At 44.1% G+C, this 14,346-nt stretch overlaps 3 protein-coding genes and 3 non-coding genes across 8 annotated transcripts; 2 read left to right on the top strand and 4 right to left on the bottom strand.

Moving 5' to 3' along the window:
• Positions 1 to 242: 242 nt before the first annotated feature.
• RPL7A (ribosomal protein L7a) lies at positions 243 to 5,044 on the bottom strand. The gene is made up of 8 exons (XM_039322983.1): positions 5,015 to 5,044; positions 4,140 to 4,260; positions 3,003 to 3,152; positions 2,146 to 2,286; positions 1,818 to 1,897; positions 1,087 to 1,217; positions 616 to 685; positions 243 to 395 (listed from the first exon to the last, which is right to left on the bottom strand). The coding sequence occupies exons 1-8, from the start codon at positions 5,015 to 5,017 to the stop codon at positions 291 to 293; spliced, it is 801 nt and encodes a 266-aa protein (XP_039178917.1). The 5' UTR covers positions 5,018 to 5,044; the 3' UTR covers positions 243 to 290.
• LOC120298896 lies at positions 1,304 to 1,381 on the bottom strand. The gene has a single exon (XR_005554255.1). It is a non-coding gene; the product is annotated as a small nucleolar RNA SNORD36 (small nucleolar RNA).
• Positions 2,359 to 2,424, bottom strand: LOC120298899. Its single transcript, XR_005554257.1, has one exon. It is a non-coding gene; the product is annotated as a small nucleolar RNA SNORD24 (small nucleolar RNA).
• Positions 3,229 to 3,303, bottom strand: LOC120298898. Its single transcript, XR_005554256.1, has one exon. It is a non-coding gene; the product is annotated as a small nucleolar RNA SNORD24 (small nucleolar RNA).
• Positions 5,045 to 5,222: 178 nt separating the features above from the next.
• Positions 5,223 to 9,828, top strand: MED22 (mediator complex subunit 22). Of its 3 annotated transcripts, none has more exons than XM_039322987.1 (5): positions 5,223 to 5,378; positions 5,949 to 6,073; positions 6,610 to 6,690; positions 7,198 to 7,406; positions 8,717 to 9,828. In XM_039322987.1, exons 2-5 carry the CDS (start codon positions 5,951 to 5,953, stop codon positions 8,925 to 8,927), a joined length of 624 nt encoding a protein of 207 aa, XP_039178921.1. In that variant the 5' UTR covers positions 5,223 to 5,378; positions 5,949 to 5,950; the 3' UTR covers positions 8,928 to 9,828. The 3 variants fall into 3 exon arrangements, with proteins under 3 accessions (XP_039178921.1, XP_039178922.1, XP_039178923.1); XM_039322988.1 differs by lacking the exon at positions 8,717 to 9,828 and adding an exon at positions 7,898 to 7,946; XM_039322989.1 differs by lacking the exon at positions 8,717 to 9,828 and having other exon boundaries at positions 5,224 to 5,378; positions 7,198 to 7,672.
• A 1,002-nt stretch (positions 9,829 to 10,830) lies between these two features.
• On the top strand, positions 10,831 to 14,150 carry SURF6 (surfeit 6). Its single transcript, XM_039322954.1, has 5 exons — positions 10,831 to 10,853; positions 11,262 to 11,475; positions 12,231 to 12,470; positions 12,722 to 12,807; positions 13,130 to 14,150. The coding sequence occupies exons 2-5, from the start codon at positions 11,382 to 11,384 to the stop codon at positions 13,805 to 13,807; spliced, it is 1,098 nt and encodes a 365-aa protein (XP_039178888.1). The 5' UTR covers positions 10,831 to 10,853; positions 11,262 to 11,381; the 3' UTR covers positions 13,808 to 14,150.
• The last annotated feature ends 196 nt before the right edge of the window (positions 14,151 to 14,346 follow it).

Below are 14,346 nucleotides of genomic sequence, written 5' to 3'. Positions count from 1 at the left end.
CTCTTCCTGATATTGAACGAGGGGACAATGGAAAATAGGACAGAGAACGATGGCTAAGATAATGCCAATTTGGGTGACTTTGGGCCGGTAATTCTCACAGGGTTGTCGTTGGGAAAAGCAGGAAGAGGAAAGACCATTAGGTGTTTTTAAGTTTATATTCTATAAACATCAGGATGGAGAGCTGCAAGTTAGCCCACTCCTTAAAAACAGCCCTTTAAAGTAATTGAAGCACACACCCAAGAGCCTTTTTGTTTAGAATTTTATTTTTATGTACAGAAAAACTGACACATCTACCCAAGCTTGGTGGCCAGTTCCTTAGCCTTTGCCTTTTCAAGTTTAGCAATCCGAGCGACAGATTTGGGACCCAGGACATTTCCACCCCAGTGACGACGGATCTGGAAAGGGAAAAGCAACATCTGTTTGAAAGCAGGAAGAAAAATGTTGATTCTGCCGTAGTGAAATGAGAGTTATCTTTCCAAATCATTGTGTACTGCAGTAACTCAGAAGCTAACAATTAATAGTGAGTAACATATAATCTACGTCAAGCTCCTTAAGAGGCCCGTGGACTATGTTTTCGCAAGCCAAACCAAACCAAACACCGGATAGCAGTCTTACCTCATCGTATCTCTCATTGTAGTTGGTCTTAACAGCTTCCACCAGTTTAGCCAAGGCTCCTTTGTCCTCACTGCACAGAAAAAGAGGGAGGGTCAAGGTCACCATTTCAACATGAAAGTTGCATAACAGACAGTCCTCTACTTATAACCATTCACTTTAGTCACTGTTCCAAGTTACTGGAACAGCACTGGGACCTATTGCCATTTTTCACAGGGCCATTGCAGCACTGCCATGATCAAAATCGAGATATTTGGCAACCGACTCATATTTACGATGGTCGCAGTGTCCCAGGGGGGGGGGGAGGAGTCCAGCTGCTCTCCTAACGGGCCTCCAATCCACAAGTCTTATGATCTTCTAGCAGCTACTGAAAGAATTGCTGCTCAGCTGGCATCTGAACCAAGTCCCCATTAGATCTGCCGCGTGCAGAGGCGGGCAGGACCCCCACTCAAAGCTCCCTTAAGAGCTACTTACGGATTAACCTGTGTGAAGGCCACGCAAGTACAGGTTTTCCGGTGGACGAGGCGACCCAGCCTGGCTTTGCCTTTGATGATGCAATAAGGGACTCCCATTTTCCGGCACAAGGCGGGCAGGAAAACCACCAGCTGCAGCAGGGCGAAGGAAACCCATCTTTAATTAGGGGACCCTGCGGCACCTCGACCAGAGGGTGGGGGACACCCAGGCAGTGGCGATCGCTCAGTGTTAAAAAGCTCGTTTAGTTTTGCTCTCCACGGGGGAGTCAGGTGAAGAAATTCAAACATCACTGCAATCGCCGAGCCCCAGCAAATCCCAAAAGGATTGCTTTGCAACAACAGCCACTTCTGGCTTTTTTTGCCCCCAAGATAACCAAGAGAGTCACTCTATGAAAGCACAAGAGTGATGCAAAGCAGCCGTTTCTCCAGAGCCAAGAAATTAAGATCAACACTAGGCAACCGAGAAAGCAGATCTCCGTTTCATTATTTCCTGCATTTTCCCCAGTCTACTTAGGATACCAGGCTAGCCTGCATCCTACAAATTTAGAGGAAAGGGGAAAAAAAAAGAAAATATTGACTGGAGTGATGTGCTGCTTATTCCTGCCTGCGAGCCAAAGGTTTATTTTGAAATCCGTGGCTTCTTTACCCCAAAGCCTGGGAATTTGGGACTCAACCGCTCTCTAGCACAAAATTTGAAAATACGAAAGGACAAAGTCTTCTCCATCTGCTTACCTCAATGGGGTCTACGTCGTGTGCGATCACCACCAGCTGAGCCTTCTTGTTCTCCACCAAGGTTGTGACTGTGTTGACCCCTGAATGGAAAAATCAGTAAAACTTAATTTGCAGCATTCACTAAGCTGGACCGTACATGACGCACACGAGGATTAAGACAACCTGCTAAAGCTCAGACTAACCCTAAATTCGGTCTTCATTCAGCAGTTCAGGCTAAGAAATTCTCACATCACCGCAACAGCTGGTTGTCAAGACAAACCCCCAGAAGGCTGTTCCTTTCTAGCGAACCAAGCTTAGGAACGCCACGCAGAGATGCTCCAAAGTTTACCTGCTCTCAGCACAGGCGGCCTTTTGGTTGGCACGTCGCCCTTCCCCCCGGCTTTCTGCTCTGCCCGAGCCAACAATCTCTGTTTTTTCTCTTGCTTGGTCTCAGGCCTGTATTTGTGAGCCAGCTTCAGAAGCTGAGTCGCTGCAGGAGAAAGACATTGAATTAGAACTGGAGGATTTATTCACCAGCTCCTAACTGAATAGAGGATCCTTGTGCATCAGCGATCTTGGTGGTTGGGAGTCATCAAGAAACTCAGATTATTTGCTTCCATCATCTGCACATTAGAGGAAAACTTTTTTTTCCTCCCGTCTCCTCCAGGCTAAACCCGAAAGAGGGTTCCCTTCCTCCCGTCTTTTCATATACCCCACATTATTTTGAATCTAGCCAGCAAATTCATACAGAAATCAAATTTTTATTGACACTACACTCTGAATTGACAATTGAGCACCAAAAATTACTTTCTGAGCAATGAAATGCACGCTGTAAGTTCAAATACAGCTATATAAAGGGGGGGGGGAGAGATTCAAGCAAGCTGTTGACCATCTCCATTTCAACCTCCCTCTAAGACTGCAAGACGTCCTCAGCTTACGACCGGAGCAGTCAACAGCCATTAAGACAAACCTCCCCAAAGCTACTTCAAAATTTCAGAGCCCCCCTCCTCCCATAATCGCAGTCACCTGGCAAACTGGTTAACAACCTGGAGAAGTTAATGGATGTAACTTCAAATTCAATTCTGATCATAGCTACCTGCAGACAGGAAGACCCATATTTGTTTTTCACTTGTAGCCCTGAATTTTGCAAGCATTAAGATATGTCCTTCCTTCTGTAATTAAACAGAAAAAAAAATCACCATTTACCCGTCTGGCGGTCCAGGGCTTGGGTGAACTGGTTCACTGCCGGGGGCACCTTCAACCTTTTGTAAAGGATGGCCCGCTGGCGCTGGAGTCGGATGTAGCGAGGCCATTTCACAAAGCGGGTCAAGTCTCGTTTGGGCTGGATATCCTGGCCTGAAAGATACAGCATTAAACTCAAGAGGATTGTTTTGCAAGCAGGCGTTCTCCCTCCAAAACCCAAAGGGGCAATAGCATCAGAGATCTTGGTGGGTAAGCTTGTCAGCACTGCCACTCAGTTAGCAAATATTCTTCTCCATCATTTGCTTGCACCCTTTTCACAACAGTTAACTTCAAGAGTTGTTCGATGAGTGACATATACATGTCATAAACCAACTTCCCCCAAAAGACCGATCAGCCACCACCCAAAAGACCAGGTTCTCCTCAATCTATATGTATTTCTGTATTCCTGTTTGTTTTCTATGCCAACTTTTCAATGAACTATCAAAGCTTGTTATTTTGTTATTCAGCAACAGCAAAAAAGAATAAACGGGTTCCACGAAGAACCAAGGGCAACAATTAAGTTTTCTAATATACAATGAAAGTGTGGTCTCCCTAACCGTAGGAGGCTCATCCCAACAGCTTTAATACAGTTGAAGCAGGGCAATTTCTCCAGAATGTTAAAATCCAGTAATAAATCTCCCCGATAATTTGATTCCAACCCATTCAGGGCTTTGAGCACTTTGAAAATGACTTGAAAACTAACTAGCAGTCAACATACGGCTTTCAGCCCAGGATGTATACAACCAACGCCATCTGTTTCAATGCCTTGCTCCAAAGGGCTTTTGAGGGAAGGTCCCTTAAGTGACCGTAAGCATCACAGGAGTTTTCTTTTTAAGCTGGAACGGCTAATATTTTCTTTTAACAGTTTTCGAAGAAAGTGGCACAGTATCAGTATTCTCCAAATGGAACTATCTCCGTATTTGTCCAAAGACCGAATAAACTGCAAGAAAACAACCAAGCTCAGAAGACCCCAGGACTCCAAACCAAATAAATTATGAAAACATTCTTGATGCAAAGCAATTTTTCTTCCCATTCGCTGCATGATTAGCAAGAAAGGAAAGGCCCACGTTCCCATCATCCACGTCCTCCTTCCCAACTCACCAATGCCAAAGTTTTTGGGCCTCTTCTCAAAGAGTGGGTTGACCACCTTCTTGGCCTCCTGCTTCTTGACCACCGCAGGGGCTGGAGCCACCTTCTTTCCTTTGGCCTTCTTTCCCTTCGGCTGCAAAGATGGAAGCACAAGTTAAACCAGGATCGCTCAAGCCACCCCTCTTCAGATCTACAAAGGCCCCATCTCCTATATTCACCTTTTCCTAAGCTTTTGACGACTTCCCAAATGGCTGTTCCCAAAGCTGGTGACTAGACTAGGCGCCGGATTAGAACTCCCAACATCCCAACCAGGTGCGAATCCACTTACTTACAAATATCCATTTTAACTATCTATTAATGCCCTAGACTAGCATAAATAGTAAGTCTCCTCCAAATTAAGGCTTCCGTTGCTCTCAATCAGGGATCTCCAAACTTGGCGACTTGGAAGACTTGCGGATTTAACTCCCTGAATTCCCTAGCCCGCATGGCAGGACTAGGCTTGCTGGGGAATTCTGGGAGTTGCAGTCCTCAAACCTTAAAAAAGGTGTCCAATTTGAAGATCCCTGGTACTCTAATTCAGGGGGATCTCCAACCTTGGCAGCATCGAAACGAAGTGGACTTCAATTCCCAGAATTCCTCAGCCAGCAAGGCCTAAGTCATTGCTCTGCTTCCCGATCGGCATGACTGATATGCCTGGAGCATCGAGGCCGAAGCTCCAGCCCAGCACCGGCTTCCCATTAATTTTTCCCTCCCGATAAAAGCTGACTCCGGTTCGGTGGGGTTCCTGGCCTCCTGGGGCGCGGTGAAGCCCCCCGAGTCGGGCCTCCGATGGCCAGATGGCGCCGGATTAGAAGATCCGGTAAACCCAACCCGTCGCTGGGACTCACCATCTTGGCTGGAGGAAGAAAAAGAGAGAACGGTGCCTTCTGGGTAGTATATCGCAGTCACGCTGGTTCTCGCGAGAGGTGGACGCTAAACCACGCGGAAAGTTGCGGAAGAGGAAGACCGATCCGTTTTTTTTTTTCCAGCCGACTTTCACCATAGAGACGACAAGCGACCATCCGGCTTCTGCATGCTCCTAGAGAGTCCTCGTGTCCAAGGCCTGCCGATACAACAGGAAGAGAGTCTCCTTCCTCGAACAGCCAATCATCTTTCAGGATGGGTTAATTCGGCCAATCGTGAGAAAGCTCCCTTTTCGGATGAGAAATGCTTGCTTAAGGAGCGGAAGTAAGAAGGGTGGATGTTGATAAGGTGAGAACATGGATTTTTTAAAAAAATAATTGCATTGCTGTCTCAAATCACTTTGGCAATACTTTGTCTCTGGTCTTTTAAATGTGTGGAGCAAGGCTCTAGTCCTCATTAGCCTTATTCTCACGGTGCCCCCCTTCATGGTTAATGGAGGCTATATTTGGGGGGGGTGTGGGATTTGCATTACACTCTGAACTCTGAATTAGCTACGTGACCAGCCAATAGGTTAAAATGGAAGTGGTTCATTGTGTAGTGTGAAAGCAGCTTTTCTTCCACTTCCGTCTCTTGTTTAGTTAAATAAATTTGGAACATACCGTTTTCTGTGATTTGGTTTTCAGCTCCTCAATTTTGATAGATCTGTCTATCAATCAATCAAATCGTCTATTTGTCTACATACACGTTAGAAACACAGACAGACAACTCTGAAAACTGAAATGCAATGTTTATGGGCAATATTTCATTTTTTAAAAAAACAACAACATGGTTTTCAGATTTTGATTTTTAAGGCATTTTTCTTTGAATCCCGGGACTTTGTAATTTGTGATGCCATTTCTTGGTCCCTTCCTTTCCCAGCCATGTCGCAACAAAGGGTCCTACCCCAGAGCAAAGAGACTCTTCTCCAGTCCTATAACAAGAGATTGAAAGATGATGTCAAATCCATCATGGACAACTTTACGGAAATCATTAAATCTGCAAAGGTAGATATCTGGGAAGAGACCCTTCTTCCCAACCTCCCAATTCTTCAGACCTAAACTTTGGCTCATTATAAGCCTCCGTGGTTTCTTTGCCATATTCCTCATGCTTTGAAAATGTCTAGTGAGCAAACAACATTACATAGTGCAAACAAACAGAAAAGCTGATTTTATTAGCAGAGGGGGAAATTCTTGACAGCTTTTTAAAGGGCCAGAACATTGACTTTCATAGCAGAAGGAATAAAATGATTTCCTGGAAATCAAGCAAAGTACAAGTAACCCTTGACTTAAGGAAGTCATAAGTGTGAGGACTGGTTGTTGATCACTTCTTCCAGTGGCGTAACTTTGGTTGCTCAAATAGTTGTAAGTCAAGGAGTATGTGTAGACATTTGTTGTGCGGGAAGATAGCCTGCATTTTGAGATGAAGCTATCCGCTTGGACAAGGGAACAGTCTCATTGCGGTTCACAAAGCAAGTGGTTTTATCTTTGGGTATCAGGAAAACACCCAGATTCTTGGATTTTGTCCCTGCTTCCTTTTTCAGATTGAAGAAGAAACACAAGTGTCGCGTGCAACGCAAGGCGAACAGGACAACTACGAGATGCACGTCAGAGCAGCAAATATTGTGAGTGGGCTGGATCTGAGAGTTCTCCAGCCGAAGGTTGCTTTGTGATGCCTGCCTTTCATTAAGTTAACTTTATTTATGCACATTATTGATAAATAACTAGATAAAGTAAACTGAGTTAATTTCATTAACGAGCTGAGCCTGCCAACCGCCCTCACAAACTGGGTTTTAATTCGGTCCCACCAGAAAATGGGAAGGAAATAATCCATGACCGAAATTGCTAATCACTCTGATAAAATTTGGCCATGTTTTCAAACTCATGGTTCCGGGAGGCGTGAGGAGTATCAAAAATGATGAGTACCAAAGAAAATTTTTCCCAGGAGGAATAATGTAGTGAGTCACAAAGGCAGCCGACACCGACAAGTTCTTAGCTTGTCTGTTGAATATCAAACAATAAGAACCGAGAGAAAAAAATGTTTGTAGCAAAATGAGTTGAGTGCCAAATTGGATGGGTTTCAAAGCAGTTTTGAGGACCCAGGTGCCATTGTATATGCCTTTTTCCATCAGGTCCGAGCTGGTGAGTCCCTCATGAAGCTGGTGTCGGATCTGAAGCAATTCTTAATCCTTAATGATTTTCCCTCAGTCAACGAAGCCATCAACCAACGCAATCAACAACTGCGGGCTCTCCAAGAGGAATGCGACAAGAAACTGATTGCGCTGCGGGATGAAATCTCCGTTGACCTCTACGAACTGGAAGAGGAATATTACTCTTCCAGGTACAAATAAAATCCACGGAGAAGCTTTTATAACCACACCGTGGCCTCTTTTTTTGACCCTGGAGACAGAGGCTGCGCTCCGAGACTTCTTGAAACTGATTTTTTAAAAAAAAAAACTGTTATTTTAATATTTCCAGGGTGGTTCTGGCCATCCTGAAAAAAAAAATCAAGCTACTTCTGTTTCCTTGTTTGCAATTCCCATGCAACTTCTAAGAAAGGAAACACTGCATGACAATCTTGCAGTTTTGTATTTAAAAGGTTCCCCCCTCCCCCCCTCGGTCTGAAATAAGCCAGATCTTATTTTATTTAAACGTTTGATGATATTCTTGGTGTTTTTTTTTTTTCCCGTATATCTCTAATAGTATATGAGGATCCCCTAAATGAATGCTGCAGCTTTATTACAAATAAAACTGTGGTGGGAAGAAAAAAAAAGATAAATGTCAACTTTGGGCTGGTTTTTATTTTATTTATTATTTATTTGTTTTATATAGATCTATATATATATTGAACCCACAGCTTGTTTGAGAATCGCCTTATTTCTCCTGCTGTCTCTTATTGCTTAGCTTTGCCTCTTTTCGTAACCTGTCTGCCTTCTTTTTGCAATTTCTGCTGACTTCTGAGCAGGGCTTCTGGAGAAGAGAAGGAAGAAGGTGGGGGAGGATTTAGGAGATTTACCCCCCCCCCTACAAAATACAAAATAGTCCTCGACGGCCACATTTAAGCCCAACGTTTCTGTTGCTAAGTGAAACATTTGTTCAGTGAGCTTTGCCCCCATTTTACGACTTCTCTCGCCACGTTTGTTAAGTGAACACCTGCAGTTTTTTAAATCAGTCGCCTGGCTGTTAATTGAATCTGGTTTCCCCAATGACTGTGATTGTTGGAAAGTCACAAAAGGTGATCACATGACCCTGGGACACACTGTGAGGCAATTGCTAAATTGTGATTATGCCACCACGCGGGAGGGGGATGCTGTAAATGCTAAAAACAGCCATCACTTTTTTGCAGTGCCGTTTGTCGAACAGTCACTAAATCACCCGTTGTAAGTCAAGGACTTACCCCTAGGATATATATATATATGTATATGTATATATATATTTTTCTAAAGAGCCGCAGGCCAAACCCTGGTTCTGAAAAGGGAACACCCCCCCATCCCAATTTGTTGCTACTGCCTTCTGAAACATGTTGCTGTGTTTGTAACACCTTTGCTTCTTTCTTGCTTCCTTCCTTCCTTCTTCCCCCTTTCCCTCCGGCCTCTGTCTCCCTTTCCTTGACGCTCCTCGCTGCCTTAACCGGCTTCTCGTTCCGCCAAGCTACGGCGTCTGCGATGCCGCCAATCTCTCTCTTTCCGAAGCCTACTGGGGACAGGAACCCACGGGGTCAACTCTGGAAAATCTCGTCACCGCCTCCGTGGCTGCCGCCACCGCCGGCACGATGGAGCAGAATCTTCCCAGCGCACAGGGCTCGGTCCCTTTGCATCCGCACATCAACGGGCACGGAGTGGGTGCTCCCGAGCACCCCTAAAAGGGATCCCCTGCTTGCATGCAGGCGGCACTGGAACAATAAACTTGAGCAACAGAAACTTTGATCGTAAGATGAGGAATACCTTGTATTGCATAGGAAACATGCTGGGTGTCTTCGCTGGGCATTATAGGCAGCCCTTGACTTATAACAGTTCATTTAGTGACCAAACTTAACAACGGCGCTGGAAAAAAAGGGACGTATGCTTGTTTTTCACACACAACAGTTGCCGCATCCCTATCTAAATTTGGATGCTTGGAATCTGATTCATATTTGTGACCATTGAGCATCTCTGGTTTTTTGTTTTTTTTAAACCCCCCTTTGCTACCTTTTCATGAACAAAATCAGTGGGGAAGTTAACAACACTGGCAAGAAAGATCGTATGATGGGGCAAAGCTCCGTGAGCCACTGTCTTCCTTAGCGACAGAATTTTGGCCTCAGTCATCGTAAGTTGAGGACAACATATATAAAAGCTGTCTCCCTCTCGTTTGTGGTTGCAACACAGCTTTGATGTTCTGGAAAAAAAAAATTTCCTAAGAGAAGATATTTAACATCACAATTCAGACATTTGTTTAAGGAGATGCTCAGACTAGGAAAATGACTGGTGTGTTGTTACGAAGTCTGTTTTTCTGGGACTCTGAGAAAAACATCAGGTCTCCAAATACTGTTGAGTTACAAATCCCCAAAAATCCAGCCAGTGAGGTTTAAGGTACCAGTGACAGTAAGAAGCCCACAACTTTTCCACTAGACCTGAGATGTGATTTCAAAAATCAGGTAACCTTAGACATTTACCTGTTGGACATGTGAAAGATTTATCTGTTAATGGTAAAATTTATTGTTTCTTTTTTAAGCGTATGCTTTTCCTTACTGTACGAGGTTGTTGAAATAAAGGTAGCTGAGTTTAGTAGTGCCCAAGTTCTTTCCAGCACAAAGACATGAACCTGGAGAGTATCTGTGTCGAAAGACTTGTCGCTAAACTGAACTCAGATGTTTCAAAGGACGTCACAAAACTGAATGGCAAAAATAAGACGTTTGTTTTGATGGGAGAGTTTATGCACTGAACTGCAGAATTAAGACCGATGTTGGAAAGAATGTCACAGCCCGAAGAGCAAAATAAGACACAAATTTATTTTGCTGGGTTAATTTACGTTATAGTGTTCTAGTGAGTCAGTTGCAGAGGGCAGATCATTTTTACATCTTCCAAAAATGTGCTTTAATGATCAGATTGGTGCAAAGCTATTGTCTTAAGTTCACAGGATGCCCTATCCTCAAAAACTAAGAATATAGGTGAAGCCTGTACTAAAATGCTGGCTGCTTTGTGGTTTGCTTCATTAGTTAAAAAAAAAAAGAGCCCTGAGTCAAAACTAGCATCGAGGACGAGATCCCGAGCTAGATGCGAGCTTATTTATCTTCTGCTATTATTTCTCTTAAGTTTATGGAAAGGACTGGAGCTGTTTAAAGTACAACGCTCCAATACCACAACGAAGTAGGATGGGGACTCTGCTTAGCCCGGTTCTCTGGGCTGAAGACCCGATTTTTTCCATTTTTTGGAGGGGACAGGGAAAAAAAAACACGCATCTGGGCAACGAGAAGCCGTGGAGATGCGCTCAACCGCGATCCCAGGGAAGCGCGCAGCAGCAGCAAAACCACGTGCGCAAAGCTTCCTCCTCTTCGCCCCGCCCCTTCCTTCCTTTTGACCCACCCCTCCGCCATCCCAGAATATTCCCAGGCTGCAGCAATCGAGCCCCGATCTGGTTGCAAAGAGATCGGGTGCATCGATTAGCAAGCCTACCTCTCTAGCCACGTGGGTGAAAAGCTGGCTGAGCGCGCCTTGCTTTGCGCGCAGGGATTTCCTTTTGCGCATCGTTTGTGCCCCCCCCCCGATCCTGAGCCCGCTCCGGACACCCTCCTCTCTCCCCCCCCACCAGGTAATGGATTTTCTTTCCCCAGCCCCCGAAGACTCTTAGCTCAGGAAGTTTGGGGCTTTGGCTTGCTAACTGCTAACTATCAACTTTGCCCTCTTTCCCAATTCTGCAAAAGGGAAGCTAAGAGAGAGGATGCAAAATTCTTTTTCACCCTTTCATCTATTTTCCTACTTACTTCCTTCCTTCTTCCTCCTCCCTCCCTCTTTCTATCTATCAAGTGATTGATTCTAGGAAGCATAGAACATGATAAAAACGACAAGAGAAAACATCAGACAATAGATGTTAACATTCATCTAAGTTGGCCTTAAGTCTTAAAAATATTTATCAATTGAATCTTCCCTCTGCATTTTAAAAAATACTTTATGGCTTTGCACTGTTCATCCGTTGTTGGTTTTTTTTTTCTTTGCACAGGATTTCATCTCAGTGGCAAAACAGATGAAGGGCCAAACGGCGATGTGAAACCCCCATCATTTCAGTGGTGTTTTTCCTCTGGAGAAAACCTGGTTTGATCTTGGTTGGGCATTGCTCTAAAATGGCCAGCTTAGTTGCTACGGACTCTTACTTGCAAATGGTGGCAAAGAAGATTTGCACCCAGGAAGTCTATGAGCCACCAAAAAGGAAGTTTGGTACGATGATTAATTACACCAATTTAGCTCACTGCTATATAATGGAATCTAGAAGAGTCACGTCCTGACTTTATTTATGGATTAAATTTATATGCCTCCCATCTTGCTGTTCAGTGACTCTGGGCGTTCGAAGGAAAGTTCTGATAGAACAGTAAAGTTGCTATTTTTAAAAGGATCGGGCAGAGGACTAGCGGATTAGGCAACCCTTATTTTTTCTCAGAGATTAAAGTCTTTTAAAGTTCAAGTTGCAGCTTTCTATGCAAAGCCACTGTGCTTTTTTCTTTCCCTATCGGATCATTTAATTAAATCTGAGACCTTCAAAATACTCACCTTAGAGCTTTGAAAAAGGATATTTTTTTCTAAAATGGGCAGGTGGGAGTGGTCAGACAATGGGAACTGATTTATCTTCATTTTCTCTCATTGAATGGGAAATCCAGACGGCCAGTTTTGTCTACTTGTTAAGACACCAGACTAGAAACTGGGAGATGGTAAGTTCTGGTCCCACCGTATCCATAAAAACCAGTTGGGGTGACCTTGGGCCAATCACTGGGAGACGGTGAGTTCTAGTCCCACCTAAGGCACGAAAAATAAATGGGTGATCTTGAGTCAGTTCCTCCCAGTCCAAACCACCTCACAGGATTGTTGTGCAGACAATAGGAGAAGGAAGGCGTATTAGATATATTAGCAGCCTTGAGCTATTTGTAAAAGTCGGTATAAATTAAATATGTAATAAATCCATTGGTCTGTTTTCAAAGGAGTGCCGGGAAGCAGGCTGAGGGACCAGAGCGCCCAGCCCAGGAAGAAGAAAAAGAAAGAAAGAAATCAGAAAAAGAAAAATACGGTGGGGGCTTCTGGGAGCAAATTCAGCCAAGCATCGCCAGCCAAACCAGCAAGTTCCAATGCTAAGGAGCCAGGCTCAGTTACTCCAATCACACCTGGTGCCAGTGGAGAGGAAAGAAATGGGAAAGAAACACCGGTAACACCTGGTGTTACAGGTAAGAATGTGAAAGAAGGGGAACTGAGCCAGTCTGATCTAAGGGTGAAGATGCTGATCTAGAAACCAGGAGACTGGCAATTCTAGCCTTAGGCAAGAAAACTGGCTATGTGACTTGGTCCAATCACCAGGAGACAGAGTTCTAGTTCATGTCTTGGGCATGAAAGCCAGCCCAACCCACCTCACAGGATTGTTGTGAAGTTGCACGGGTGGGCTATACTTTTTTATCTTTTTTTTTTTTAACGTACCCAGGGAGTAAAAAGACATCTGACCCGAATTTTGCAATGGATTTCTTGCGGCAGAGGCTACACAACAAAATTCAAGAAATATCTGGGAAGGTAAGATGGAAACATAAGTTTAAAAAAATTATCTTTGCAGGTCCAGGAGAAAACCAGTAGTATTTTCAATTTTACCTTCAGGCTTATATCACTTATCTGGCAATATAGCCATTGACCTCTGGACAGGTACTGCAATAATTCCATATATTTTCACACTCTCATGGGGAGTGTTTAAAATACAGATAGTCCTCAACTTACAATAGTTTGTTGTGTGATCGTCTTTTTGTTTGGAATTTCTGGAGTTACCACATTAGGGACAAGGTTGTCCACTTAAGTAGAGCAGATCAAAATGAATTTCTGGATTGTTCCCTGTTTCTTGCAGGCTGGTCCCCAGGCTCTGTCACCCACCGTGCTGGAGAAGCGTCAGCGAAGGAAATACGAACGAGAGCGAAAGAAACGCCGAAGGAAAGAGATCAAAATGAAGGAGAAATTAGAGAAGAAAACAGCAGAAGAGGCGTCGTCCATCATGGATTCGGAGACCCAGCAGGTGGAGAGCAAGGCTGACATCTTGTTTAACAAGGTGGAGGTCCACGCGGAAGAGGAGCTGAACAAAGTGAAGAAGAAGAGGGATAAAAGAAAATCCGTAAAAGGAAACATAACGCCACTGACCGGCAAGAATTATAAGCAGCTCTTGAACCGGCTAGAATCTCGGAAGACTAAGCTGGAAGAGTTGAAGGCCAAAGATGAGGAGAAAGCTAAGGAGCTGGAAACAAAGATGCAGTGGACAAATATTCTTTACAAGGCAGAAGGTGTCAAGATCCGTGATGACGAAGAGAAGCTGAAGGCTGCCCTGAAACGCAAGGAGAAGCGTAAGGCCCAGCGTCAGAGGAAATGGGAAAAGCGGACAGAGCAGGTAGTGGACAGAATGCAGCAGCGACAAGAGAAACGTCGCAAGAACATCCAGCAGAAGAAGGTGAACAGGATCGAGAAGAAGAAGGCTAAAGCTCGGAAGAAAGGCCGCATTCTTCCTGAAGATCTGAAGAAAGCTGGCTCTAAGTGAAACTGAGTTTTAACCCAATCTGGGTTTGAATGAATAGTGTGATGGATGTTAGAGAACCCACAAAAATCTTCCTTTGAGCTGATGGGACATGGAGATGATGCAACCAAGTCTGTTTGGGTCAAAGGACCTCAAACTTCTTTCTGAAGTCTCTCTACCCAAGTTGAGTCATTAGATTGCCTCTTTCCACACGCTGTCTATCAAATTATCCTTTCCTATTTTGGGGAGTGAGACTTGTTGTCCTGTTAAGTAGAATCATGGGGTGAGAGGATGGCATTTATCCTCTTAATGTTTGGAATAAATTAAAGGAAAGCAGGAATTATTAAATTTTCTATTCTAGTCTGCATTCTCAGCTTGTTTGTTGATTTGGTATACTGTTTGGTATAATACATGAAACTATAAATCAACCCAGTTGCCTGGATTTATACCACATGTTGAAATACAAACAAAAATGGACATTCAGTTTTGTAACTTCCTAGAATTTAAATGACCTGGTTAAACATATTACAGGATGTAAATTTTGTCAGGAACTGGCTTGGGGA

Source organism: Crotalus tigris, unplaced genomic scaffold (assembly GCF_016545835.1).
Source record: "Crotalus tigris isolate CLP2741 ecotype Arizona unplaced genomic scaffold, ASM1654583v1 scf7180000024153.1733885, whole genome shotgun sequence".
In the NCBI taxonomy this organism is placed as follows: Eukaryota; Metazoa; Chordata; class Lepidosauria; order Squamata; family Viperidae; genus Crotalus; species Crotalus tigris.
This window is presented reverse-complemented; position numbering and strand designations above follow the sequence as displayed.